General features: G+C 48.7%; 2 protein-coding genes across 2 annotated transcripts; one reads left to right on the plus strand and one right to left on the minus strand.

Annotated features, from left to right (window-relative positions):
- The first annotated feature begins 7,789 nt into the window (after window positions 1–7,789).
- On the plus strand, window positions 7,790–11,395 carry LOC137147015 (aquaporin-12-like). Its single transcript, XM_067538668.1, is given in 4 exon segments — window positions 7,790–8,396; window positions 10,099–10,215; window positions 11,170–11,291; window positions 11,294–11,395. Coding segments are annotated over 4 exon segments (948 nt in total).
- A 10,083-nt stretch (window positions 11,396–21,478) lies between these two features.
- On the minus strand, window positions 21,479–23,831 carry LOC137147016 (galactose-3-O-sulfotransferase 2-like). The gene is made up of 2 exons (XM_067538669.1): window positions 23,085–23,831; window positions 21,479–22,318 (listed from the first exon to the last, which is right to left on the minus strand). Exons 1-2 carry the CDS (start codon window positions 23,829–23,831, stop codon window positions 21,479–21,481), a joined length of 1,587 nt encoding a protein of 528 aa, XP_067394770.1.
- Window positions 23,832–26,095: the final 2,264 nt, after the last annotated feature.

Here is a 26,095-nt window from a genome sequence, read left to right on the forward strand (position 1 = left end):
CTGAGTTGGTAAACCAAAATAAGCTTGGTCTAAACCCAAAACAATCACATCCACTCACCCTATTGCATCTGTTGAACTAAATTGATTTAAAATTTCATATTAAATTAAACAGGTGCAACCATGCATGCAGAGAAGCCCTAAGATTCAGGGAATATTGAGTTCCTACTTTCACTGCTGCAGTTTAGCTGAAAGGAGGTTTCTACAGGGCTGATCTGGATTATAAGGGCAGCAGCATATTGATTTAAGGGTGGAATGGCTGAATCTTGGAAATGGAAAAAGATTGAAAACGTGAATCTGTTTTTAACTAGCGGTTTTCAGTTGTGCACAAGGACATGTGTGCCCATAATGTGAGCACAATTTATGCGATTACATGCTCAGGTGCAATAATTGTGTACAGATGCCCTATTGCATGTCTTACTGGTTTTCTGCATTTGGCTGCCACCACTCCATAGGGAACCACGAGGAACATGTGTAATTTTGAAGACTTGGGCCTTTTATAAAAATAAAATTTTTTAGAGTTGGAAAATTTTATAGGATTACACAAAAATGCACTCATCCTGAAATCTTCACAGCTATCATTTCTCTCCTTTTCTTGAGGCTTTTATATTTTGCTGCATGTTTCCATGAAATTGGCCCAGTAAAAGTAGCTACCCCTGATCATGCCAGACAAAATGTGCCATTTTCCTAGCCTCGTGTAACCTAGCGAAAGGGAGGGTGAAAGCATTGATAGCTTCTGCTAAATTCTAAGCAGGTGCCCACAGTGTGTGCTTTCCATGGGACTGCTTTCCTTTCTCCTCTGAACTTAGATAGGAGACTGTTCTATAGGAAAGATGTGCTCAGATTGGAGAGCTGTTCCATTTTAATTACAGTGAGCAGAAAACTGAAATGGCTTGAAGGGTCCCCCCAAAGAGTCACCTCTAGGGTGACTCAAAGGTCAGTTTTGTCACCAAATGAGAACTTTGGGGAGAATTGTGAACAAGTGAAAACAATGAAACTCAGACTGTAACCTTAACTATAGCTTTGGCTACCTGGGAAATCTGTAACACAAATTTACAGGGAATTGAGAGGAGATAAATTGACAGCACTGGAAACTATATTTATCTTTACCATGGCAGCAGCAGTACAACTTTGTCCTGCTCTGACCTGGAGAGAGACTGGTTTCATAGGTCAAATGAATGTCTGTTTCCATGCCCAGTCACACTTTGGGTGTTCCAGCAGCTAGTCCAATGAGGGAGGGCTCCAGAAGTTGTGATGGTGATGTGTCCACCAGAAACGAGACAAATTTCCGATTCACTGTATTTTGGACACTGAAAAGCCACAAAACGGAAGCAATTTTTGCTCACTGCTTCCTGTTGTGGATTCAAACTGTTAAAAGGATCTTTGGGATTATTAGTGCCTGGTAGCTGCTTATCAAACAATACAGAGAGGAGGGATTATGCGATGAGCTGAGTGGAGATCAGGAGCTGGCAGCAATAACAGTCATGGTGTGTGACCGAGAACAAATGTGTGCGCTCATGCAGTACTTCAGAGGGCTTACTTGGGGAAGCAGTGTCGTCATAGGGAAGGTCAAAAAGAACCTCATCTTATTTTAATCCTCTTTGAGGATGAGGAAAAACAGTGCTGTAACTTCTGTATGTTGAATCCTCACATGAACACCTCCGGGAAGCGCAGCCTCCATGTGCAGTGATTCCATGTTCCCGTGGCTTAGACCACAAGCCCCTCTCCAGGCAGCCTTCCCTCTGGAAGATATATCCCTTTAAATACTGGGTGCCACATGGTACGTCATGATTGACAGCTCAAATGTTAGTAAGGTGACCTGTATAATTTCTGTAGCCTTTTGAACAAAGCAGATACACCAAAGTAGCTACTGAACTCCGCATGTAGCCAAGGTTTTGACTCATGTAATGCAAAGTGTCATCCTTTCAAACCAGAGTGCTCAGTGATACCCCACACCCTGTCAACACGCAGGGGCCAGTTCTCCTCTGCCTTGCCTCCTGTGCAAAGTGGGAGTAGTACACAGCCGGGTTTGGGTTTTACTGTGTGGCTCAGGGACTCTGTCTCATTTGTACAGTGCCTTGCATGATGAGGCTCTGAGTGGGGAGCCTGCAGGTGCTACATTCTACAAGTGATGTACCCCCATGTAGCACAGGTGTGAAGGCCTATGCAGGGTGCAGTGCTGTCAAAAATCAAACCCTCTGCCTCTCTTGCAATGCTTTGTCTATGCTAGCTCTGCCTCAGGGTGCTCCCTCATCTCTGAAAGTTAAAACCACCCACTATTGCTACCACTTCCTACATCCTTCAGGCTACGTCTATGGTGCAATAAAAACCTGCAGCACTGAATCTGAGCCTAGGTCAGTTGATTCAGGTTCATGATGCTTGGGCTGTGGGGCTAAAAATGGTGTAGACATTCAGGCTGGAACCTGGGCTCTGAGACCCACTCCCTTTGTAGAGTCCAGCCCGAGCCTGAATGTCTACATTGTTGTTTTTAGCCCTGCGAGTCTGGGCCACCCATGACCATCATTTTATTGCAGTATAGCTGCACCCTTAGAGAACTGTATTCTGGCAATTGCAATGTAACTGCTTTTGCACTCTGTGTGATATGCATTCAGAAAAGTGGGACCCACATATAGTGTGGGGTCAAATGGTTTGTATCATCATTGAAATCTGTGGTGCTGTCTTCACACATCTCCCAGAGAATGTTCATTCATTGTTATAATGATTGAGATTTTCCAGATATCCCTCTGAGCCAAATAAGTTGTGGTTCTCCTAGACTTCTTTTATGTAGTGCTGTCTGTGGAGGGATGCAGAAGACTTTGTGCATGTGATGAAAATAAACCTCACTATATATAGCTGACTGGGCGTCGGAACTTTTATACCCAATAAAATAAATTACCTTAAAATTGCCTAAATCATAGTGGGGTAAAATTTTCATTTTTGCTCAAGTGTTGGCTAAGACAGAGAGGGATGGGTTGTGATTTTTTCCCTACTTTTCAGTTTATTCAAGGAATCTTTTATTTTGCTTTTCATGGAAACGTCAGTGCCATTTTCCATTTAATGCCACTGTTCCACATGACCCTGAAATTAGCCAGATGCCTAAAGTTTTTAAAAAATTATTGTTGCAAATTTTGACAGCCCTAAAAATAAATTCAGTGTAGGAGAGAACTTGGGGTTGCTAATTTAGCTCTTGTCTTTGGAAACCAGGAAAGAGGGGAAAGGCAAGGGAAAATACAACATATTGGTTCATTTGGAAAGGCGGAAAAAACATGCGACTCCCCTGTAACTCCATATATTAAGACATTTTTTCTGATCTGAAATATCCAATGAGTATTGTGAAAGTGGGAATGTGGCTGATAAAGGTTCGTGCTGGATACAGTTTCCAGTATAACTGCACAGGTGACCTTGCTCCATTGCTTTTATTCAGATCAGTATCAATACCACAGTTAATTTAAATGAAAATGGGAACTGGGCCATATTAGCTCTACAGCAATAACACTTCAGCAAGTGGATCTCTACTGAACTGCTTCTCAGGTGGCTTTGCCTTTGTATTTCAGTGCACTCCAAAGTGTGCTGCATACGTGACTCTGCAGTGTGACCTGTGCAGTAATGTGAGATAGCAAACCAGTTGATGCCATAGCTGTCATTACATAATTTGCTAATTATATTAGTTTCTTAGTAACTCAATGTCTTTCCAAGTCCTCTCTTGAGCAGGAGGTGTCATGTAGTTGCAGGATATGCCACACACATTGTTGCAGCTTAGATACAGGACAGAGCTTTGAAGACCTTTCAATAGTGATTTCCTAAGCATGGCCCAAAGTAGTTATACCTTTGAAATGCATGAAATGAGTGAATGAGAGGGCTTCATTTGAGAAGGAGCAGGTATTTGGACTCTCATCATTTCAATCTTTGAAAAGTTTTGGCATAAATCATCCTCTCTCATTACTCTGCTGGGAAATATTCTCGGTGCTGTAAGCTAGGAAGAAAGGAGGGAGCCTCTGGCAGCATGCCCACGTGGCAGCTTTTTGTGTAATGGTGGTTAAAATGTTTTAGTTCCTCCTACAGCAATGTATCCTGGCCTGCTCTTATAACTGGAGAATTGAGAGGTCTGAGGTCAGCTCAGCTCCACGATGGCTGTGACTTCAGTCACTGCTGCTGTAGTGGTGTAGGTTGAGCCCGTGTTATGCTTGCTGGATGGAGGAGGAGCACTTCTGCATGAGAGCATGGGCAGTTTATATCATCACTGTCAGGGGGTCCAAGCAGTTCTTAGAATGGTAAAATTCTCTGGCCTCCACCCAGCCTATGTGTCGAGAATATTAACTGGAACCAAGCCTCAGAGGCAGACTGGCTTTCAAGATGTGTGAAAGAGTCAGACATGGAAAAAAACATCTTGTGGTGCTTTAGTTTGCTGCTCTGCCTCCTGCTCCTAAACAGGGTTGTTTTATAGCAAGGCATTCCAGTTAATTGGTGATAGCTAGGTTGGGGGGAGGGGGGAATCACTAGCTGCTGAGTTCTATCCCCCTCTTCCCCCAAAAGATAAGTCCTAAATGGTGGTTCTGGAGAATCGTCTGCTTAGGGGAAGTGGATTATTCTGATCTCAGGGATTCTGTCTGCTCTGGAGTAGCCTCACCAGTAGTGTGCTACCACCAGCGTCCCTTTCTCCGAGCCAAGGAAAAAGTGACTCCTTCCCTGTACAAATAGTCCTTCAACCTTCTCTTATCAGACAAAGTTACCTGCCCTCCACGGTTGTAAACCCTGCTCTCCTGCAGTCCTTACTCATGGGGTGCTGCTCCCATTGGCTTCCAAAGGGAGCTTTCCCTAAATGAGAGAGACCATTTGAGGTATTTCCAGCCTGAGCTGCCCTCTCCTCCCCCCCACTCCGTACTACTTGGTGATTTCACGCTGCCTCGTAGGGCCTTTTCACAGGTCAGTGGGTGGATTGAGAACAGCATGGCTACAACATTGTAAGTTTGAAACTGTTGGGCAGGGAACCCAGTAAAAGTCTTTTATTCTGTAGAACCCCCCCCAAGCTGGCTTTCTGCCTTTTTCGGGGGCCCAGCCAAGGATGGGGAGATCACACTGAACTGTACTTTGAATTTAAGAATTTCCAAACACGTGCTCTGTGCTGCCATGATGGGTGCCTGGATCTTTAACAGACATGAGGGAAAGGGTTAGCAGAACACATGCTTCTTTCAGCAGCAATCAACGGTGATGCTAGAGGGATAGAAGCATTCTTTCTGCAAACATCGGGGCAGGGAAAGAAAGCCAGGGGGGTTGCTTATATCTTCACAATTAACTGCTGGGCCTTCAGTGAAAAGAACCTTGTTCTCTTTCCAGCAGAGTAACAGTGGGGTGGGAGGAGGGGTCGAGGAGTCCTGTGATTGGTTCAAAATGTGCATTCGCTGTCTTCATGTTGTGGCATGTTCTGCAAGTTGACACAGTAACAAAGGAGCCATTTTCAACTGTGTCCAGTGCCTAATCAGCTCAAGGTTAATTCAATACCTGTGTTTCCTGGAGATTTTTTTGGGTACAGGTTGTACTGGGGAAAATAAAAGTGAATGAAGACAGTCGTGTCTGGGAGTTCTGTTTCTGTGTGGATATTAATAGGTTGATTACACAGCGAGAGAGACTTAACCAGACACGATCGCCTTCACCAGGGGAAGGGGATTCTGTCTCTGGGAAGAGCCCAGTGCCATGGGCTGTGATCCCACTTGGGGCAATTGAGTGTTACCATCTATCTGTGGTACTTGTATGGCCCATGAGCGCAGTCTCTGAGCACTCAGTCCTTTGTGTATTTATCCTCACGACACCCCGGGAGGGCGGGTAGTCCTGATATTCCCATTGTACAGATGGGCAACTGAGAAACGGAGGAAGGGACTTGCTCCAGGTTATACAGAAGTCTGTAGCGGAGCCGGGAATTGAAGCTGGAACTCGGAAGCCCCAGGCATCATACCCAAAGCACGGGGCCATCCTTTCTCCACATTAGCCAGAATGTAAATATTTCACATGACTAGAAAACTGGATTTGCATAGGCCAGCGCTGCAGTTGAATGATGTAGACAATCAAATGAACAGAGTTCAAATCGCAGATCAACTCCTTTTGTTCCCAACCCTCCCACAGTTTAGTTCTTAATGTGCCTTTCGGTGGGCCACTGGGAACAAATGCTACTGCCAAAGCTGACCCTCGGCTCTGGAATTGTACATGCAACAAACTTCCTCAGGTGTTCCAGCAGGATTTAAAACAATTCTGGATTAAAGACCAGTTTGGGTGGAGTCTTGTTTCAGGGAGTTCAGGACGTGGTGGTAGAATGCGTGGCTAAGCGTGTCCATTCCACTACTCCTGTAGAAATGGGGGTCTAATAAATCTATCACATCTGGGACAGCGAGCTGGGAACTTGTCTTTGAGCTTGTCTCCTACCCATGGATCGCTGGAGGGGGGAAGAAATGCTAAAGCTGCTGTAGCGCTTCAATGCAGACATTACCGATGCCATGGGCGTAGGTAATCCAGGTCCCCGAGCGGAGGTCACTAGACCAACAAGAATTCTGCCATCACGCAAGCACGGTCTGCACCTCAGTGTAGCTACACCTCTCAGATGTGGATTTTTCACACCCCTCAGAGAGGTAGATACACAGATATAAAAGCCCAGTGTAGACCAGGCCTAAATCATCTTTTTACTCTGGTTTTCCTTTTCCTTGCTGGTATCTCAGCTCCCTCCATTCTCTTTCTGTGGATTACAGCACACAGAAATGACCGTGCTTTGTCTACCTGGGGCACGAGGGCAAAGAAAGACCAATACAAATTCTTGAGTGAGGCCTGCTCCCTGATCAACAGGTAATATTGGCTCTCCAAGGAGAGCCCCTCACTTCTCAAACTGGGAGGGTCCAATAGTATTTTGGAGCCTCAGGAGAGAGGAGACCTGAAATGCAATGATAAGACTTGTCAGGATGCCAGGAAGTTAGCCTTCCCTGGCCTGGCTCTGGAAAGAAATTGCTGTCTATCCACCTCCTTCCCTATGTATACCCCAGCTCTGGGCTGCCTTTCCGTTTCATCACCACCTTGTTTACTGCGCAGGGCCTTCACCTCCAGCTCCCTGCCCCTCTGGGACTATACAATAACCAACACCTAACACTGAAACAGAGAGAAGCAGCCCAAATATTCTGCGCACCTGAAGCAAAGCCGTCACGAGTGGCTCCGGTCAGCAGATCTATGCAGTGACCTGCTGCGCCAGGACAAATTAGCCAAAGGATCATAACATAACCTCACCAGTACTCCCCCCTGGGGCAGGAGCTGGGCTTTCCCAGATTTGCCATCATGGGGTGACAGCAGCCGGCCCCACTTGCTAGATCCAGTTGTAAAACAAACCAGCAGCTTAACGTGCACTGGAGACAAGTGCTGGACCAACCCCAGGCTCCAGGTCAGTGGTGCTCTAATTGCAAGGGTGCTGATCTTTAAAGCAGGAGGATATGAGAGTCACATGGGTGCCATGGCTGTGTCTCCCTTCTGATTGGGGTGAAGGCATCGGGACAAAGGCTGCTGGTGGTAGCTAAGTGGATACCTTAATATTGGCCGCAGCTGCTGTTGTAGATACGAGAATCTGACTGTCAGCTCCTTATGGCTTTGTATAGCTGCACGTGTAGATTTTCCCGATGACTCCCTTGACCCGGCTGTCTGGAGACCTGTCAGGCTGTGCCACGTTGGCTTAGAAGTGCCTTTATAAAGAGGACGAGGAGAAGGTCGATCTGTTCTTTGAACAGTGACGCTCGCTGCGCTCTTGCCATCTCTGCTGGGTTTTGGTATGGCGGGTTTGAATGTTTCCATTGCCTTCTTTGTCTGCGTTGTGGCTGTTTGCGAGGTAGTCAGGCAGGTTTCCAAGAGACTGCTGCCTTGTGGCTTGTACTGTACTCTTGTCAGAGAACTGGCCAGCTCGTTACAGTTGTGTGCTTGCTGCCTGGAACTGAGGATGCTGGTGGAGATCGGTCCCTGGGGTGGTGGCTTTGGCCCAGATGTGATCCTGACTCTCCTCTTCCTTCTCTTCGTGGTTCATGGTGTGACTTTTGATGGAGCTTCTGCTAACCCCACTGTCTCTCTCCAAGAATTCCTGGTTATGGATTCCTCCTTCGTGGCTACCGCTGTCAAACTTCTGGTCCAGTTTGTGGGAATGGAGGCAGCACAGATTCTCACCAAACGCTACTGGTCCTGGGAGTTGACTGACTTCCACCTCATCCAGAATCTAATGGCCCTGGATTGCAGTTCCTCTCTCCACACCTCTTTGCACCATGGCCTCTTTGTGGAAGGCGTCTGCTCTTTCTTTTTCCATCTGGTGGGTCTCAAGTTCCAGCACAGCCCCCCTGTGTACAGAGCGTCCATCATGGCACTAACTGTAACCACCCTGGCTTACACAGGTGAGGAGCTTTCTCCATTTCTTTTCCCTGTCATAGCTGTGTGTAGATTCAAGAAAGGAATGTAGATGGAACGGAGGGGGGGGGGCATTAATGAGTCAGCTTTTCGGCTCCAGGGACCTACAGTTACATAGTGGTTAGCTCCTAACCAATGCTAGTTTGGGTTCACACTCTGCTCACGTTGTGAAAACAGCATCCAGCTGGTGCTCTGTACGCTAGAGGTGCTCCCGGTGCATCTTCAGGACTAGCAGTCTCAGGTAAAGCACTATCTATTGCATCTTAGGAGCCCCCCGCATGCTAGAGGAACAGAGTGCAGCACTGAATAGAGAGCAGACGTCCCTATCTGTGGCTTTTGTAGTGCCCCCATTCTGGTAGCATCCAAGTACGGCAGCCAGCCCCCCGTGTGGCGGGTGAGTGCTGCTATCCCCATTGTACAGATGGGAATGGAGAGACCCAGTCAAACAGGAAGTCTGTGACAAAGCAGGGACTTGGAACTTGAGTCTTTGGGGTCCTAGACTAGGGCCCAAAACACTGGACCATTCTGCACGCTGAGCTCTGTGGCCTTCCCTAGACCCCGGAGCCCCCCTAGCCCAGGACAAATGAGTGTTTGTCAAAGTGGGGGGCTTAGCCAGAGAGAGCCAAGCTAGGGTGCATCTCCTCCCCAGATCCTGGGCATTAGACCCCACACGCGCCACACATCTCCAGGATTGGTAGATTTTAAGGCCGGAAGGCTCCGTTATGACCATCTGGCCAGACCTCCTGCATAACGCAAGCCAAAGATTTTTCCCTCTGGGATTCCTGTGCCTAACCCATCACTTCTGTCGGAGCTAAGGCAGGGTTTGTAGAAAAATCTCCCGGTCTTGATTTTTAAACATTCCAAGCCCTGGCGAATCCACCACAGGCATCTCTAAGCAAGTCTCTTCCTGGAGTTAATGACCTTCAGTGGGTTTTTTTTTTAATAAAAGCCTTTTACTTCTAGTCTGAATTTGTCTAGTTTCAGCTGCCCTTGTTGTGCCTTTTTCTCATAGATTGAAAAGCTGCCTCCTGTCTGAAATCTCCCCATGTAGGTTCTTATGGACTGTGGTCAAGTCACCTCTTAACAATCTCACTCATTTTGCTCTGCTACACTGGATGTACTCACCATGTGAATGTACAGGACACCCACCCACACATCTGTGGTGTGGCTGGTCGTCTTGACAAGACAGCAGCACTAGCACCCCAGAAACACAATTCAACAATCATTTCACGGTCCCGTGCCGGGGCGGGGCGTGTGTGTGGACATTTTACAGCCATTTGAACCATTCACTAGTCACTGATCACCTTTCATTGCAGACAGCGTAAGTGCTGTTTGCCCTGGCAGTTAGATAACGTATGTTCTGCAGCGTTAACCACGGTGGACATGAGGGTTAGTGTCCTCTGGCGCTAGTGAGGTTCGTGGCTGAACTGTGTAGCTATCAGAGGTTTGATGTCATTCAGCTAGGAGGCTGGAGGGACGTGCATCTGTTTTACATGGAGGCAAGAAAGATGGGCCGAGTGAAGGGTGCGCAGGGTGACTTTGTCTGTGCTTTTCCGGAAAGTTTTCAGAAAGTTCAAACACAAAGTTCTGGAAATAGAACTTTTTTTTATCCTCCATCCCGGTGTGCGCTGGTTCGAATCCATTTTGAGCATGTGAGCCCCGTTAACCATTTGTTTTCCTCCTTCACAGCTGGGCCTTTCACAGGGGCCTTTTTCAACCCCACCCTGGCCTCCACAGTGACTTTTCACTGCTCGGGGAACGTCTTGCAAGAGTACGTGCAGGTTTACTGGCTGGGGCCCCTCACAGGTGAGCTGTGTGCAGGGCACAAATAGGTGCAGAAGTTTATTGCTGACCTGCCATGCTGGGGTGAAGCCTTCCCCGCATGTGTGCCGTGTTAGTGAACCTGCAGAAAAGGGACAAGTGCTGAGAATAGAAATTGGCAACTCCTGCTCCTCAGTGGCAACTCCTTCTACTCTTTTATTATGGGGGAGCTGGTGTTGCCATTGGTAAGTTTGGAGCCAGCCACTCTTCGCCCTCCCCAGCACCCTTCCTCCTAGGGTGACCAGATAGCAAGTGTGAAAAATCAGGATGGGAGTGGGGGTAATGGGTACCTATGTAAGAAAAAGCCTCAAATATTGGGATTATCCCTATAAAATCGGGACATCTGGTCACCCTGCCTTCTGCCCATCAACCAGACCAGAACTCTGCCAGAGCCAAACTGAGCCGCATTAAACGTCATCTGCCAAACACTGGCCTGGGGGGGGAGGGGTATTAAATGTCAACTGGCCAGGGGGTGTGGGGGCCACTTTTTGCAAGGCATGAAGCATGTTGGACTGGGCGGGATAGGAGACGTGAAAGACAAGGTGATGTTCACACCGCTTGGAGCTATATTGTTGCAGGCTGTCTGCAGACTCAGAAACGCTGCAGCGGTTTCACTTGGTCTGTAATTTGAAGGTTAGCCTCTCTACCATAAGCCCGAGAGCCTTAATTTGTGAAATGAAAGTTGGATGGCTGCTTCCAAAGAAAACTACTTCAGTCTGGCCGTTCTTTTGTGACCTGGTCTAGTCCCAGCCCTGCTTCTGCAGGTGGAGAATGCCTCTCTGTTACGGCCACTCCAGCGACTTTGGGTCTGGTTGGGACAGTTCTATGGCATGAGTTTGAAGGGCACCATCTGGCCCGCAGAGAGGAGAGGCTGGGTGTCGAAGGGTGGCAGGGGGAGATGGTAAATGACAGGGCCTAACTCCCTGTTTCTGCTTTCAGGGATGCTCACAGCCTTGCTCCTGTACCAGGGGACCATCCCCAGGCTCTTCCAGAAAAACCTGCTTTACAGTCAGAAGAGCAAATACCGGAGCCCCAAGGGGAAGGCTGTGCCTGGGCTCAAACACAGACAGGAGATGCCGGAGAAGGGCAGCCGCAGCTGCGAATCGAGCCCCAGAGCAGAGTGAAGGCTAGGGGAGGCCAGATTGCCAGGACCTGTGATGTGTGAGGGACCACTCGCTAGGGGCACCAGGGGGAGAGCGCCACCGGCTTTTCATTCCACTGCTCGTGTACCAGCCCCTTGGGCTGGGTGCTAGTGACTTCTCAGCGCTGGCCCGTGGGGGGCCTACCTGTGACAATCGCGAGGGAGCGTCGCCAGCTAGTTCACACGCCTTGCCCTCGCACACCTGCCTGGCATGGTCACAGGCTCCAGTGCTGTGCTCCAAGTCCAACACAGGGCACATGCCTCCTGCCCGGGGCACAGCCCTTCTTCCAGACCTTCCCCCGGCTTGTGTCCCTTGTGTGGGCAGGAAATCACCGCCACCGCCCTTCTCCTCCCTCAGCGCAGATGGGCATCGGTCCGCCTCGCTCCCTCTCTGCAGGGCTGACCCTGGGTGCTGTTGCAGTGGACTCAGTGCCCACCCTCTGGCTCGGCTCCGATCCTGTAACGTCCCTGTCATGTTGAACACAAGCTTCCTCCCCAGGTAGTGGAGCAAGTCCCCACCAGGGCATCTGCCTCCAGTGTCGCATCGGGATGTTCAAGGGGAAGAAATCCTATCCTGTCCCTTTAAAAATAAAAAGGCAAAGCAGCGACTGCTCAGAGAAAGGGCTCCTTTTCCAAAGCGCGTCCTGCACTTCTCTGCGGTTTGCTCCCTCTGGGGCCTGGGTGTCAGAAAGTTTGTGACTCTGATGTTTTTCTGCTTCACTCTTCTGTAGGAGGGAATTCACCCCAGAGGAGACACCCTGACCAAGGCCCCGGGCCCCCCCCTCCACACCCTGTGTTACAGGCTCCGGTGGGACGTGCGTGGTGTGAGGCTCGGAGCGCGGTGGGCGCTGCAGGAGGCTGGATTTGTTGTTTTTCCCAGTTCTGGTTTATCCAGATTGTTTTCCAGCTCCACCAAGCTGGCAGCGGTGGCCGGGCTGCTAATCAGTGGGCAGATTGTTACCCAGCCTTTTGTTAATGAAAACATTATCTGCATGTGACTTAGGATCTTATCTGCAGCTTTGGCCCGTCTGCCGACAGCCCCAGCTGGCTGGCAACTGGGTGCTCCAAGAGCGACAGTTGGGTCCTGCTCGAGGGCCCCCGGGGAGCCTGCCGCTGTGCTGTGATTGCACAAAGTGGGCTTGCAGTGCGTGTGAGCCAGGCACGCTCCTCGAGTGCTGTGCTGAATGCCATGGAAATTACACAGACCAACCCCAGGCCCCGCTAGGTCTTGTTCCCAAATGAGGCCACTCCTTCGCTTCACCAGGCACACTGACTTTCCGAGATCGCGTGCCAGGCCAGGATCCTTGCGTGTCGCACGCAGAACCCAGAAAGAACCCGGGGAAACAATGAGGTTCCCTGGTCTCAGTGTCCCAGGATCAAATGCCCCTAGAACAGTGTGACACTGGGCGAATGGTTGTGCAAATACCGGCCCCTTCCTGGGACAGTCCTGACTCATGTGCAGAGCCGAAAGCTCTCAAATGCGCAAGCTGCCAACGGAACCGTTGCGTGGCCTGTGAATTCCAAACAGCTCTGTCACCTTCTCCAGCCTGCGGGAGATTCTCTTCCCGGTGCCCATCAGACGGTGATTCCGTTTCCACGCGCAGCGTCCCTCCAGCACGTGCGGTGGTTCTGTGTTAAGTGGAGGAGGGACCGGTCATGACAAGCTTCTCAAGCTGCAAACAGCCGCTGCAGCATGTGAGCGAGCCAGCCCCAAGATCCAGGCTTTGTCAGGACAGCAGGGCTTGGAAGGGCTGTAGAAGGAAAACCACTTGTTGCTCCAGTTCTTCCTGGGCCTGACCTGAGCACTGCACGGAGCTACAAGCGGGTGTCCCCTGCTAAAAGTGCAGTCACAGAAGTGAACCCTTCGAGGATGCAGAGTCAGAAATTAACGGGGCATTTTTAAAGACTCAGGAGATTTCCTAGGGCAAAATCCTGGTTTATCATCAGCCCCTTTTTCTACCCTGTGTGCCGGTTGGGTAAAATCCCAGTGGAGGAGGCTGGTCCCTGGCTGGGGCTCCGACTTGCTACTGCTGCACAAATACTAAAATAATTGCATGTTCAGCAATAGCCAGAAATGTGCTGGGGGGAATCTAGCAGCAGGATTGAATGAGACCCAGCGAGGTTCAAAGGACCCTTCAGACTCTCACAGCGAATAGTTTCTCCTTTTTATTCAATCAAGCACTGAAAGCTCAAATCTTTGTTTTTATTACTGACCTTGGCACAAAAAGTGGGAATGTGCTAATAAAATTTGCAGATGATGAAGTTGGGAGGTATTGTTAATACAGAGAAGGATCGGGATAGCATACAGAAAGATCTGGATGACCTTGTAAACTGGAGTAATAGAAATAGGATGAAATTTAATAGTGGAAAGTGCAAGGTCATGCATTTAGGGACTAAAAACAAGAATTCCTTCTATAAGCTGGGGATGCATCAGTTGGAAGTGACAGAAGAGGAGAAGGACCTGAGCATATTGGTTGATCACAGGATGACTATGAACCGCCAATGTGATGTGGCCGTGAAAAAAGCTAATGCGGTCCAAGGATGCATCAGACGAGATATTTCCAGTAGAGACAGGGAGGTGTTAGTACCATTATACAAGGCGTTGGTGAGACCTCATCTGGAATACTGTGAGCAGTTCTGGTCCTCCATGTTTAAGAAAGATGAATTCAAACAGGAACAGGTGCAGAGAAGGGCTACTAGGGTGATCCGCGGAATGGAAAACCTGCCTTATGAGAAGAGACTCAAAGAGCTTGGCTTGTTTAGCCTAACCAAAAGAAGGCTGAGGGGAGATATGATTGCTCTGTATAAATGCATCAGAGGGATAAATACTAGAGGGAGAGGAATTATTTAAGTTCAGCCCCAATGTGGACACAAGAACTAATGGATATAAGCTACCTATCAGGAAGTTTAAACTTGAAATTAGATGCAGATTTCTAACCATCAGAGGAGTGAAGGTCTGGAATAGCCTTCCAAAGGGAGCAGTGGGCGCAAAAAAAACGAGCTAGCTTCAAAACTGAGCTTGATAAGTTTATGGAGTGGTTGGTACGATGGGACAGTCTAGTTTGGCAATTGACTGATCTTTGATTACTGGTGGTAGATATGCCAATGACTTGTGAAGGGATGTTAGATGGGATGGGCTCTGAGTTATTACAGAGAAGCTTGGGTGTCTGGCTGGTGAGTCTTGCCCCCATGCTCAGGGTTTAGCTGATCGCCATATTTGGGGTCGGGAAGGAATTTTCCCCTAGGGCAGATTGGCAAAGGCTTCAGGGTTTTTTTCACCTTCCTCTGCAGCTTGGGGCACGGCTCACTTGCTGGTGGATTCTCTGTACCTTCAAGTCTTTAAACCATGATTTGAGGACTTTAATAAGTCAGTCATAGGTCAGGAGTCTATTACGGGAGTGGGTGGGTGAGGTTCTGTGCCCTGCGTCATGCAGGAGGTCAGACTAGATGATCATATTGGTCCCTTCGGACCTTAGAGTCTATGAGTCTATGAGTAAATCTCTTGTGATGGTGGGGAAAAAGCCTCTTTAAAATAGTATATTGTGGATTAGTAGGAAACAAAGTCTCTTCCCTCCGCCCACTGCTAAACATATGCTGGTGAAACTTAGTCCACCATTCTGCAGCCCTGATGCCACTTGCGTTACAAATAACATCACTTATTGGCTATCGGCAGATGGCTCAAACACTCAATTGTGAGTAAAAGCAAACACAAAAACATTTCAAACACAGGTGGTAGTTTATGACACTCTTATTTTCACCCTTTGGACTTCCACCATGCTCAGTGCAATTTTTTCTTTGCTAATCCAGGACATGAGAATTTGCTGTGTAAGGTACAACCATAGATATCAAGGCAGGAATGGATTACTTTGATCATCTAGTCTGACCTGAATAACATGGGCCATAGAATTCTACCCACAGATTGCACTGAGTCCTGTAATTTGTGGTTGAACTAGAGTATGGATTTTAGAAAAACATCCAAGCTTGGTTCCCTTGGTACGCTTTTCCAATGACTTGTTACCCTCGCTGTTAAATACTTGCACCATGGAATTGCTATCACTGACTGTGTAGTAGTTATGTATCTTCCAAGTGAAAATCAGTTTGATCAATTCTTATTCAAAGTTACTGTTTGTAGTGATTAAGCACATTTCTGGAAATCAAAACCACATTTCTGGAAGCAAAAATCTCAAATCTTATGACCAGCCATAAACCTGTTTTCTTGCTGCTTGTTTTGTGCTATAGAACCAATGGTTTATTTCTGGGTCTTGGGGGCACACACCTTTTTTAAATCAGGTAAAAGAAGAAATACAGTCTATGCAGAGGTAACATTGTATTTATTAGCAAAAGTCAGTCACTTGGGAAGAGAGGATGATTTAATTGCTTCATGTAACCAGATTTCCACATTTTTTTCATTAATGAATCATGGTTTACAAACGTACAATACCCAAACCACTAAGGCTCCTTTGTGTCTATCATGGTGGATTGGACAGTTGTGAGTAAGATTATTTGGACTTTGTGGATTTCCTTTCTTACATGAGTTACTGAGAAGAATACTCAATTCACTTAGCACCAAATTTAACTTGCTATTGAAGTTGTACAATCCAGTTAGAAAATGTGGTGTTTGACCATACTGGATGTAGCGGGATCAGCCATCTTTGAAACTAATTAAAATATCTCTAAACACTGCCCGTACGGTAAGTCCTAACTGTGGATGCTGGTGTGATCAGTGCAAATGTGCACAGCTGTGTGTGTGTGTGTGTGTGACAGAGAGATACTTATACAAAGTAGCACATTCTAAAAACTGTGTGAAAAGAACAGTGCCCTCCCCAAGTAAATGGAGAGTGCATTTCCTGTTCTAACAGGAAGTACATTACATTTAGGACTTATATAACCTGTGTTTCTTTTAAAATATTCTAGTCCTTGGATGCCATGTCAGTACTCTCATTTGTTCCCATGAATAAAAGTGTCTCTCTAAGGCTGTGTTGAAGTCCTAAAAAAAGGAGTGCTGGAATGCAAGTACCGGAAATTCTGCAATTACTGCAAGTATGGAATACCAATAAATGTGCTGGAACGCCATTCCGGCTCCCTAAAGAAAAGTGCCGGGATAGCATTCCGGCCTGCTCTGAGCAGCGGTTAAAGGACTCAGTCATGCAAGGTGCTGAGCACTTGAGCCTTGATCCAGCCAAACATTTAAGTAGAGTTATGTGAAAATCAGAATTTCTGTCCCTTGGAAAATTCTTGATATTTCCGCATATTTTCATCCCCAATCAGGACAAAAAGCCAGTATCAAAATTTCTCACGGGATGAAAAGTTCCCCAAAATGACAATGCAAAAATGTTGAAATATTTTATTTTGACATTATTGATTGAAACAAAATGTTTGTGACTGTCCTGAATCAAAATGCTTCATTTGAATTAGTTCAATATTAAATTATCTTTGCCAATGGTACTGCAGGGCCTAATGAGTCTTTTAGTTCAGGTGCCTCTTGCTCCCATTCACCCAAGCCAGGGTCCTGGGCTGAACTATATTTCCCATGATGCACTACAGTCATGTAACTCCCATACAGCCCAGTCAGAGGGGGAGGGGAAATGACCCTAGGGCATCATGGGAGATGTAGGTCAGTCTAGGAGCCCAGCCAATAGGAGAGAATGGAGGCATTAATCACTCAAACTGCAACTTCCATGAAGCAGTGTGGCATTATGGACGAATGCAGTTCAGTGCTGAACCTACACAAAATGAAGTGGTTCAATTTGGTTAAACTGAACTTACGTGAAAAGAAATATTTTATGCAGATTTTGTTTATGGAAAATTGGAAGAAAAATCTGCAAAATCAAGTTTTTGCTGGAAAAATGTCTGTTTGAGCAGAGACTACATTTTCTGTTGAAAAATGATGGCAGGAAAACTCCCAACCAGCTCTGCCCTTAAGTACGCTCACACTTAAAGCACATGCATAGACACCTTGACCTCCATAAGCCTATTCACCTGCTTAAAGTAAAAATTGTGCTTTAACAGCCTTGCTGCATCAAGGTGAGAGTGCAGAGTGCCTTGCAGTACGGGGTCCATGTGACGGAGTACTCCTGGGAGTGACACTGGATTTGGGCAAACTGCAAAACCGGAGACCAATTACCCAAACTTAGCACCACTATCAATGTGGGCTATAACATCAGGGGCATCTGCAAGAAAGATCAGTTTCCTTGCAGTGAGATCCTGCAGCACGTGGATGGAATTTAACAAAGGGGAAACAAAACGCTGACTATCCATAAAACGCTTGTGTGACCGAGTCCCGTAGGGACCGTGCGCTGGAACCACTCGGGTGCAGCCAGTCCGGACTCTAGTGCTTCAGAGTCTGCCCCCTTGGGTCTCCACACACCCATGCCACCGCCTTCTGGCTTTGGCCTCAGAGCATCCAGCACCACTGCTCTGCCTGAGCTCCTCCTGTGGGGTCCCCTGGATGGGACCTTGGGGAGTCCTTCCATGCCCCCAAAGGGCCATACACCCCGCCTTGCAGTTAGAAGCAATTCACAGCCGGCGTGGGCATCAGAAGGGTTTATTAGATCTCAGGATCACAACATAGAAAGACTTTGATAGCAGCTTAATTAGAAGTTACAGCAGCGACCACCCAAGGAGCTCCAGAGCCCCATCCTTGGCCTCTGCTCCTGGAGAACCCCCCAAGGGGCACTGACTCTCCCTTCCAGGCAGCCCGTCACCCCCATTTTAGAGCTGTCCCCTTGCCCCTCACCAGTCCTTTGTCTCCTTCCCAGGCAAGGTGGCCACTCCTCTTGGTCTCCAACTGCCACTGCCTATTGCAACTGGTTGGGCCAGGGCAGGGGGTACATGTGGATGGGGAAGGCCCATCTGCCCTGTAGTGGTCTCTGCAATGATCACACACCTGGGTCCCATCACCGAAAGACATGAGTAACATGGGGAAACTGAGGCACACACACAGCAGTCAGAAAAACCCCCAAGAATATCTCCACTTTGTCACAGCCTGTTGCAGAATTGCTGGATTTCAGTCCACTTCCGTGTGTAGTACGTTAAGGGAAGGGGGGTGCCGCTGTGCCCTCTGTTGCATGCTGCCAGGCATGGGTTGTAACTTGTATTCTGGACTTGGGAAGCTTGGCTGGTGCAAGACGGAAGAGTTACCATTGGGTGCTGGCTCCTCAGAAGCAAAATCCGTCCCTCCCTACCGCCAGCCGCCCTTACAGCTTGGTCATTGGCTGGTGTTGTGTCAAGTGAGTGGAACGCCCAGCCAGAGCTCTGCCAGCCAGCGCAGTTTCCTTCCTGTTTCTCTGCTAGCGGACAAGGCCTGGCTCCCATTTAGTTTAGTGATGGGGAGGGGGAATGGTGCCTGATGAAGAAGAGTTCTGTGAAACGTGGGCTGCTCTTGTGACTGAACTAAGGGCTTTGAAAAGGGAGGGAATTCATGGTGTTCAGCAGAGGTAGGGGTAGTGTAGCCTGGATCCATGCACGCTTCCCTCTTTCCGCACCCCATCCCTTAGCCCTGTCCTCTCTGGTCCAGTCCTGAAACAAACAGTAACTGGGGCAAACTGAGTGATGTGCACCATTGTCAATCCTATCCATCATGATCCCTCACTAGGCTCTGCTTGTTAGCTGCAGGAGTGCAGCCCTCGCTGTGACAGGCAGGATGAGCGCTGCTAAGGGTACTAGATCTCTGGCTTTTGGGACAGACACAAAAGCCCGAACTACATCCCTGTGGGGAGGGGGATCCTTCACGATGTGCAGATCTCCATCCCTAGGGCAGCTGGGGGGCGGCGACATCTGATGGGAGCCAGGGACTCCTCCGGCCCTCTGCAAGGGAGGGGGCGCAAATGCAGGCTTGGCCCCGGGTGCTGGAGACCCATTGTACGCCACTGGTATTTCCTGTGTGCTTAAATAGTGAGACTTCGGAGGAAATAGTGATGACTAGGAAACAATGCAGCGAACAAAAAGCAGAGCACAACCGTGTACAGTCAGGTGCCAACATATGTCCAGATATGATTTGAATATGTGAGCTAAAGAGTCGCTTATGGGCAGGGCAGCAGGGAAATGCTGCTCACATTTTTATGCTTGATAAAACACAACCCTCTACTGGAGCCAGGGCCCCTTGGACCCACCTCAAAACCTCATACGCGCTCTTTGGCAAAGCCAATGTAAACTCGAGAAATTCACATCCCCGGCCAAACTCTTTTGAACCTCACGGGTTTGGAAATCAAACTGAAAAGCTTGAGACTTGTCTCACAAGAGGGCCTTCAGCCTCTCCTGATTTTGGCTGAACCAAGAAATGCTGTACTATTTGGATGCTTTTTTGGCAGTGGAAATGCTTCAGACCAAAACTGGGAAGCACGAGGCAAAGATGGGAAACCACAAAGTTTATAATAATAATAAAGAGGTGTTTGGATCAGTTTTTATTTTATTCAGATCGATTTGCCTTACTTTCTTGTGGGGAGGGGAAAGGGTTGGACCAATGAGGGAAGCTAGCTGGGTTTTTTTTCTCCTTTATCTTTCCCCAGGAAAAGAAATGGAGCATTCCTATTACCTCCCCATAGTGTTCTGGTGTTACAGCAATAGAAAATGTTCACAGCGCAACTTTTGACTAGTTTATATTTTAACCAGCACATCAACTTTGCACGTGGCAAAGTCACTTGCTCTGTGTCAACACACTTGTACTAACTCTGCAGCTATTGATTTTAAATGCTAATGCGAGATGTTTCAGCTCCACGGCCAAACTTTTCTGAACCTCAGGAGTTCGGAAATCAAGCTCAAACGTTTGAGACAGCCTCACATGTGAAGAGAGAGTTTGATCTTTTTCAGAGCATGGCTCTCAAATTGATGCATCAGGCTGTACGGGGCTGTCAGGGAGACTCCTTCATAGGAAAACGAATATACCACAAAAGGATCCAGTCAACGATTTTTGGAAAAAAGAACAAACAAGAAGCTGCTGTTTCAACACAGTTGCTCTGGTTTGCGACGCAGGAGAGGCAGCTCAGCGTGTCAGAAGCAGCCAACAGGCAGCAGATTTTGTTGGTGAATCAAGTTTGTTTTTTAAAAAAATTAATAGACCGTGATTTCAACTTTGAAACTCTCCTGTTTGTCTGTATTGCCAACAGCTTCAGCAGATGCCACCTTCTGCGGGAGTTTGGGTGGGAGAGGAATACCACTAAAATGGCAGCTGTCATCATAGAATTAAGACAGCCCCTTTGGGCGTGAAGGCTGGAGAAGCTGATGAAACAGCCATCGCTGTCTGTATTTACTGTGATGATTTATTTAATTATTCACACAACACACGTCTGTTCATAGGATCAGAACCAATCACGTGTCTTTTCCTGTTAATTGCCATCTGGCTCAGTGAAGACAATTTAAACAGGAAGGCCCTTGGGTCGAGCATCACTTCAGCCCAAATTTCCTGATCTGTGGGGAGTCGAATCAGAACCGGCGTGGTGGATTCACCCTGAGTTGTGTATATTTTTCATACCGAGCAATGCGCATGGCTCAGATGCATCAGCTGGATTCTGCGGGATCATTGCAAAAGCAGAGTATTGCGGCCAGAGGTCCACAGCAGTGTTAGAACTATAGAAGATGAGGGTTGGACGGGACCCCAGGCGGTCACCTAGTTCAACCCCCTGCTCAAAGCAGGACTAACCCCGACCAAATCATCCCTCTGTTCTATTGTCTCTCTGTTTGCTTGTGCTCCCCCGTCTGGCTGTGTCTCTTGTCTTATGCTTTTGGGGGGCGGGACTGTCTTTTTGTTCAGTGTTCGTACAGCGCCCGCACAATGGGGCCTTGGTCCATGGTTGGGATTCCTTGGTGCTACAACAATACAAATAATTAATAGACCAGAGACAAAGATCTGTTACTTTGCTCTTTCCTGAGGCCTTGCTCTCTGACCCATCTTCTTTAAGCCAGCTTCACCTCCCCCGATACAGATAAGTCTGGAGTTGTCCCCCCACATTCCCAACTGCCCCTCCCTGGCCATGGGGATATGGAAGGAAATAGCGGGATGAAATTCATTGTTCTAGCCACCAACGGGCGCTGCAGGGGGAGACCGGGACCCAGGGGCCCTGTTTCCTCACGCTCTGGGTGTTTTGGACAGGCAGCTGTGCTCGTACCCCCTCATACTGGCCCCCTGTTGCGTATCCTGGGTGGATGAGCCGGCCGTTGGAACCGCTGAGCTTTCTCGGGGAACTGTCTCCTGTACAGAGCGCTGCTGTATTGCAGTTCTGGCGTCACCATGCGCCGGCACATCCGCTCCGTTGTCTCGTCCAGCCCTGCCTTCAGGTTGTAGCCCAGGATTCTGGCAGAGCCATGCTGCAGTGGTGCCAGCGACTTGTCCCTGATCTTTGGGGGCGCTACGCTGCCCCCCCCTTGAAGGCAGGTCTTGGCCAGTTGCTCCCGCCTTTCCCGGAGTGCCCTCACTTCCTGCTCCATGCGTGTCTTGCCCATGCCCCTGTCAACCCGCTGCCAGAAGGTCCTGTTGAAATGCGTGTAGATTGCCCAGTCAAGCCTGTTCCAGCTCTTTATCTTCTCCACCATGCTCTCTGAAAGGGGTGACCTGGTGCTTCCATCCCTGCTGTTGAGTGGGAAGGATACGATGCTGTCCAGGTCCCAGCAGAGTGCCTCCTTCAGCAGCACCATGGACTCGTCAAAGTACTCTGAGAGGAGGAGCAGGTCAAAGGTCTCCTCGATGCTCTGCAGCATCCACTGCATGCGCTCGGCAGAGAAATTCCCATTGTGGTTGAAGCCGAAGTCGAAAGTCATGAGGTTTTTGGCGTAATGGCTGTCGTGGGTGGAGGCATTGTAGAACCTGGCTGGTTGGCTAAGAAACTCCTCCAGGCTATGGGCCCGGGCGAAGGGGGAGAGGCCTTTGTAGTAGGTGAACGAGGACTCCATGAGGTGGACGGGGTTCCGTAGGATGGAGAAGTAGAAGGTGGAGTTCGGCATCACCCTCTCCACCTGAAGGTGTGGGGGGAAAAGGTGGAAAGGGGTGAAGAAAGGGAGGAAAGTCTCCTCTGCCGGTCTAACATACACACGTGTCCTTTCCATGGCAGCTGGGTTAACACGTCCCAGGAGCTCACTGCGGAGTTAGAGAGTATGGGTGGAGTAGCAAGTCCTACTCGCCTGCTGCCTAGGAAGAGGGCTTTATGGGCTATTTAATAGGGATACGTCTCGCTGCCCGGGATCAGTGCAGTGAATGGGGCCCCAGTGACAATGCTGGAGACTGAAGTCCTGTGTTTGGCCACTGAGCAGGTATAAAATGGGCAGCAGCAATGGAAGCTCCCTCCTACTGCTCTGCCAGCGTGCCCTGACCTGCAGTTAGAAGGGTTACCTCCAGGGGCTGAAGGGGGAGGTCCCTTTTCATGCCCATGTAGCTCAGTTCCAGCTGTGCTGGTGGATTGGAGCTGCAGACACGCCTCCCCCAGGGGCATCCACAAATCCAAAACCATTACGCGGCTCATCTGCTGACAGGCGTGACACGCCGGTAGCCAGAGGTTCATCCCCGGAGCCTGTCATCCCCCAGTAGCAGAACGATTGTGTTGCCAGCCTTGTTGCCAGTGGCTCAACACCTGTGAGGCAGCATCTACAGCTTCCGGGTCAATAAATATCATCCTAGCTCCACTCTCGACAAGCTGTGCTCCGTGGCACGGAGAGGAGTGCAGGCCACCTCACTGCTCTTCCCCCTCCCCTTTCCCTTCTGAGGACTCAATGCTCCATGCCTTACCTGCACCTTGAAGAACCTCATATGGTGGCAGAGGATGTTAAAGTCCGATGCATTGCGTGGGGAGAATCCCTCCACAAACTCTGCGAGGAAGTAGTGCGGGTAGCCCAGCTGGCTGGCGCCGTTGATGGGAAGGGCGAAGGTGAGGTTGTGCATCTCGCCAAAGCGGAACAGGATGTTCATGACAGTGCTGCTGGCGCTCTTGTGTACCTTCAGGAACACCACGTGGGTCTTGGGCTTGCAGGCCGTGGGGCGGGAGGAGTTGGAGATGGCCGGCAGGCGGTGGGCAAGCGCATCTCCTCCTGCTCCTCCAGCCCTGGGTACAGTGCTTTCGCTCTGCCGCGACCCTCTGCCCGTGCTCCATTGTGCAGTCGCCTCTGGCTTCTCTGCTGCTGCTGGGGCAGCTGTTGTAGCAGCTGTGGAAGAGCTGCCCCTCATGTGGCTAGGGGAACCTGTGGCTCCCGGCTGGCTCTGGGATGACCCTGCCACCTTCCCCAATGATGACCTGGAAGTTTGCCCCTCAGCAATGATTCCTACTGCAGGTTCTGGTTTTTTGCTGAAGGGCTTTGCAGCCTGGGTCATGGGCTTCCTGCTCAAAGGAGGAGTCACTGTCCTAGCCACATGATCCCTTTTGGGGGCCCTTTCAGAGCCCGGGGGCTGGGATTTCAATCTCTTGGTTGTGTGAAGGGTCCCCACATCCTCTTTGTCTTCTCCATGACTCTTCTTCCAGACCTCCTCTTGGCTCTCCATGTGGCCAGCCTCTGGCTGATTGAATGTCTGGCCAAATTCTGGGGCGTGCAGAAGGCCCTCCGCAGAACTGAGCTCGGGCAGGACTTTTTCCTGCCTGTTTTGTGGGATGCCACTTTCCAGAGGTTCAGGAAACTGATGGACAGAGCTTGTCCCCTTCCCTTGCTGGAATGAGATCTCATTGCCAGTGGTTTGCTGGAGGGCAAGTCCCTTGAGTTTCTGGTCACATCTGCAGTTGCTGTAAGAGGGAGAATGTTAGAACGCCTTCAAACCCTGTGGATGCTCTTCCCACCAATTCTTACCTGAACCACCTCTTGTCTTGCAGCTGCTGATCTGTCCTACAAATGCTGACAAGCTCCCAGCTACCTAACTACCCTCAACACACAGCACGCCGACCTAACTCCAGCTGCCAACCTTCTAATCCAGTCCAGCCTTCCCAGATTCCCTAACCTTCCAAGTCTCTAGGTGACAGCAGTGTACTAAGGATTGCCAAGGATTTGGTTGGGGCCTTGCTCTCTCCTGTTCTCTGCCTGTGGCAGATGAGAATCTCCTGAGGACTCAAATGATTTAGTCCAACCCACGTGATTGCACTCAGCACCGAGGTAATGGGGTGAAATGTAATGGCCTATGTTATAAAGGTCACACTAGATGATCAAAGGATCTCTTTTGGCCTTGAAATCTATGGCAACTATGAAATAAGTGTGCAGATCTCTTAATGCAAGATCCAGCCTTCTCGGCTCAGCATGACGATCCAGCTGTCATGGTGTCGGATTGGCTCCGATAGTATCCAGGTGACAAGAAGGGAATTGCTAGTTGGCTGTGGTATGAAACTGGGAGTGAATTGCGAGAAATGGACAACATGGACACGTCGACGCTAGTAAGCTGAGACGGGAGATCTCTAAGGTGCTGGGGGGATCCAAATGCATAAGTTGTCTGCAGAGCTGGGGGAATAGATTATTCAATTAATGTTCTTTTCTGTTTGGAAATTGCCTCAACAGATCATGATTTTCCCAAATTGATGTGAAGTTCTTGGTCTGTTGCTTGTTTGCAAGTAGTTTGTTGCAAATGTCTGATATTTGCAATACAAGCAGTTTCCACTAGGCAAATAGCTCAAATCACATGTTTCTGTTGCCTGGCTGGAGAAGTGGCTCATAAGATCACGTCTCCAGCACACATGCTCAGGGTTGCAACAAAGATTCACTTTCTGCAAATACTCCGCAATATTTGGTTAAGGGTCATTGGTTTGCCAAACATTCCTGTTAGTAAAGTCATTCTGGAGACATCCTTGAAAAGTGACACAAAGGGGCATAGACACAGCTGAAATGAATCTGGCTGAGAATTGGAATGAACCAGAGCAGAAAACGGGGCAGGATTTGTCCAAATCCAGTTATGAGCTTGATTCTTGGGAGTCCTAAGGAGAACTATTTTCCATCCTACGTGGAACTTACCTGGTAGATTGCAGATTCCCCAAAATTTGAAGAGAAACACAGAGGATGGTGGTGAACAAGAGTGAAATCCAGAGTCGTCCTAGCTGACTGTTGTATGTCAGTTTCAATTTCCTGAAACAGATACATCCAATTTTAATATAGTCATTCTAACTTGGTAGAGTTTTGCAATCACATGCACAGCTGTAAATGACAGCACAAGGGGCAAGGCAGTGAGGAATCAGGCCTAAAGTCTTCTAAAAAGAAATACCTTTGTGTTTATCTCCTTTAAATAGGTCATACTTTTTACTAGGGTCCCTGTGGCATAATGGAAGGAGCACGGAGTCAACAATAGTTTAAAAAAAAAAAAAAAAAAAAAAAAAAAAAAAGCTGAAGCTGTGCAGCCCAGGTTAAACTTCCAGCTGTAGGGACATTTTCAACTAATTGAAAAGTAAACACTGATAAAAGCTAGAAATAATATTTGCCAGGCTCTTCCATTTACCCCCTTTACCATGAGATTTTACTGCGGAAAGTGACTGCATAAAAGTGAGACCCTCTCAGCAGATGTGTTGCCTGTGTGTATTCAAAGCAGAGCTGCTGACTTCAGCAACAGAAATTGGCTTTCCATACTTCTCACTCCTGCTAGCGGCGCAGAACAAAGACAGCTAAGAGAGGGAGCTGGACTGTAGTCCTTGGGAATCAGTAATAGAACTGTTTGCTATGTTCCAATCAATTACACTTGTGCAAACCTGGCGCAGGCAAGAGATAGCTGCACCGGTTTCAGTGGGGGACCCGTTGGCCCTGCAGCACCTTAGAGGTGGTGATGTGTGAGAAGCAAAGAGC

Source organism: Emydura macquarii, unplaced genomic scaffold (genome assembly GCF_026122565.2).
Source record: "Emydura macquarii macquarii isolate MOO-44397 ecotype Brisbane River unplaced genomic scaffold, CSIRO-AGI_Emac_v2 contig_499, whole genome shotgun sequence".
NCBI classification, from domain to species: domain Eukaryota; kingdom Metazoa; phylum Chordata; order Testudines; family Chelidae; genus Emydura; species Emydura macquarii.

Bases quoted from the DNA above. Each gene is read 5' to 3' on its own strand.
- LOC137147016 (XM_067538669.1), bottom strand. From the start codon at position 23,831: ATGGAGAGCCAAGAGGAGGTCTGGAAGAAGAGTCATGGAGAAGACAAA. The intron at 22,319-23,084 runs GTAAGGCATGGA...CCACACCTTCAG, and splicing joins TGAGGTTCTTCAAGGTGCAG to GTGGAGAGGGTGATGCCGAA.